The 2,412-nt window shown below is 39.1% G+C and overlaps 1 protein-coding gene across 1 annotated transcript in view; it reads right to left on the bottom strand.

Annotated features, from left to right (window-relative positions):
• psme4b (proteasome activator subunit 4b) overlaps window positions 1-2,412 on the bottom strand; it is a 33,422-nt gene that overhangs the window by 19,395 nt on the left and 11,615 nt on the right. Inside the window, exons 14-17 of the mRNA XM_032502561.1 lie at window positions 1,979-2,043; window positions 1,611-1,761; window positions 493-591; window positions 46-115 (exon numbers count right to left, since the gene is read on the bottom strand). Of these exons, the coding sequence (XP_032358452.1) occupies window positions 46-115; window positions 493-591; window positions 1,611-1,761; window positions 1,979-2,043 (385 nt within the window). The remainder of the gene's footprint in view (window positions 1-45; window positions 116-492; window positions 592-1,610; window positions 1,762-1,978; window positions 2,044-2,412) is intronic.

Here is a 2,412-nt window from a genome sequence, read left to right on the forward strand (position 1 = left end):
CACACACACACACACACACACACACACACACAGTGTGGTACTGACTGTCAGTAATGTGGAAAATGATGTTGCAGCAGTGAGGGACGAACAGACGGAGAGACTCAGCGGGATGACACTGCAAACAGACACGCACACATTTAGATGTCCAAGCTGAAGCACAAGCATGCAGAAAATGATACCAGTGACAACTGATTTCTCCCTAAATTAACCAAAATAAAATAACATAACCACTGAAAATGAAGTAAATACCACTGTAACTACAGTATAACATGTATGTGGAGGTAAAAAAAAGGTTTTGCATGATACGTGACTTTACACGGTTGTATTTTCCTGCAACTATATCAAAACCTTCAACATATAAACAACATTTGACACAAAACACCTAAAATCTTTCTTCTGTGTTCTACTGAGTGAAATGCTCAAACCTCCAGTACTGTTAATTACTGTATATGAGCCAAAAAAATATAGATTAAAAAGCTGATTACCACATACCTTTGCAACAGCTCTGCACATGTCGGCCACCATCCTGCCTGACACACACGTCTCAAAGATGTTGGAGGTGGCAAAGTTAAAAACCTTGTCCAACGCCATCTAACACAAACGCAAAGTTTAGGAAAATCCGATGACTTTTTTTGATTGCTAAACGACAGTGTTCACAACTGAAACCACGTGTGCAAAACTCTAACTACAGTCTGCATTGCCAACAGTTACCAGGGCTAAACAGTTCACATCACCTGCAAAACTCATTCCAGCAACACAACTCTTAACACACGTCTGAAAACAGGCTCAGTGCAGCAAACACTGAACAATCCTCACCGAGACAACACACACTGTCACTCAGAACACACTGAGCAAAACCACTAGCGTCAAACACCAAGACAGAAATTCACTTGTTACCTTTACAGTTTGAATTATTTAAGTGAGTTCACACTAATCAATAGTTTCTTTAAAGAAAAGAGTGAAATTCTTTCACATGAACATTTTTATTTACTTGAATTTTTATTATTTATTTTATTTTAGGAAACAAATAGGAATGAAAATCATCAGTTTGGTCCAATAGATATATAGCTTTGTTTTGCCTGTAGTAGTTTATTTAAAAAAGTTTAAAACTAAAGGAACACATTAACAAAGAACATTGAATGTCAAGGCTTGCCATGCACCTGCAGCTTCTCTAAATACAAATACGTGGTTTAAAAACTTAATTATTTTCCTATTCTATCAACATTGATTATTCATGACCAAACTATGCTGATTGGCAGCATTAAAAAGTTTCATCCCCAATCAAAATGTGATGACAATTGCTAAATTCTGATTGGTGCACAGTGAAAGTGACATAATCTTTTTCTAACTGTTGCCCGCTCACCTCAAATGGGTGAGAAAGGCACAGACCAAAACACAAATACAGAAATCTCTCAAGTAAAATAACCAGAACTGTTCCAACTTTGGCACAAATTGTTGTATTTATGTGTTGTGTATAGTAAGAAGCTCTACGAAATTAGTTTATGGGGCCTTTCAGGTTAGCGATCTGTATTAGAAATGTTATTTACTGAATTAATGAAATTAAAAGAAATTGTATTTTGTGTGTGTGTGTGTGTGTTTGTTTGTACAACCTTGTATATTTCGGTCGAGCATTGTGTTAGTATGGTGCTAACAGTGGAGGACAGGCCCAGCTCCACCAGGCTCTCCAGTTGAGTCTGAGTATCCGTCTCCATCTCGTCTCTCGTCTGTTCCAGGGTGCTGCTGTCTATCAGAGCAAAACACCTGCGGATACGCACACATACCCAAGCAAACACTTGAACACTTGTCAGCGATGAAAATGTCAAAAGCATTTTTTTAATTTTTGAAACCAAAAAGGCTGCAGAGACAGCCATGCAGAATGGTACATTTCAAACAGAAAGAGATACATTTATACTCAAGACATTGACAACGAGGCTTTACTAAGTGACAGTGACAGCTTGACTTGATAATTTGTCTCTACCTGTCCAGGAACTGGAGAACGAAGTCTTCAAACTCAGCTGAAGCAAAACACAGATTTTTCTCAATCTAACAGGCAGAAATAGAAACAACTGGTTAGTGCATTCGTATAATATGACGCTGTATGCAAGCTCTTTTTATGTGAATGGTTAAGACTTGTTAAGAAGTGTTTGGTGTTGGTTTTTTAAGTTCATTTTTTAGGATAGGGTGACCAGACGTCCCCGGTTTCCGGGGACAGTCCCCGATTTAGGTGACCTGTCCCCGGCTGGATCTGTCCCCAGAAATGTCCGGTCTGACTGACAGACTCGAAATTGAAATGAAAGAAAGAAAATACTGACAAAACGGAGCCGGTGGTCGCTCCCCCTACACACGCAGACTCCAGGCAGCCAAAACCAGCGCTGTTCAGAGAGGTTTTAGAAAGCCGTATTTTACGATGCT

Source organism: Etheostoma spectabile, chromosome 21, assembly GCF_008692095.1.
Source record: "Etheostoma spectabile isolate EspeVRDwgs_2016 chromosome 21, UIUC_Espe_1.0, whole genome shotgun sequence".
In the NCBI taxonomy this organism is placed as follows: domain Eukaryota; kingdom Metazoa; phylum Chordata; class Actinopteri; order Perciformes; family Percidae; genus Etheostoma; species Etheostoma spectabile.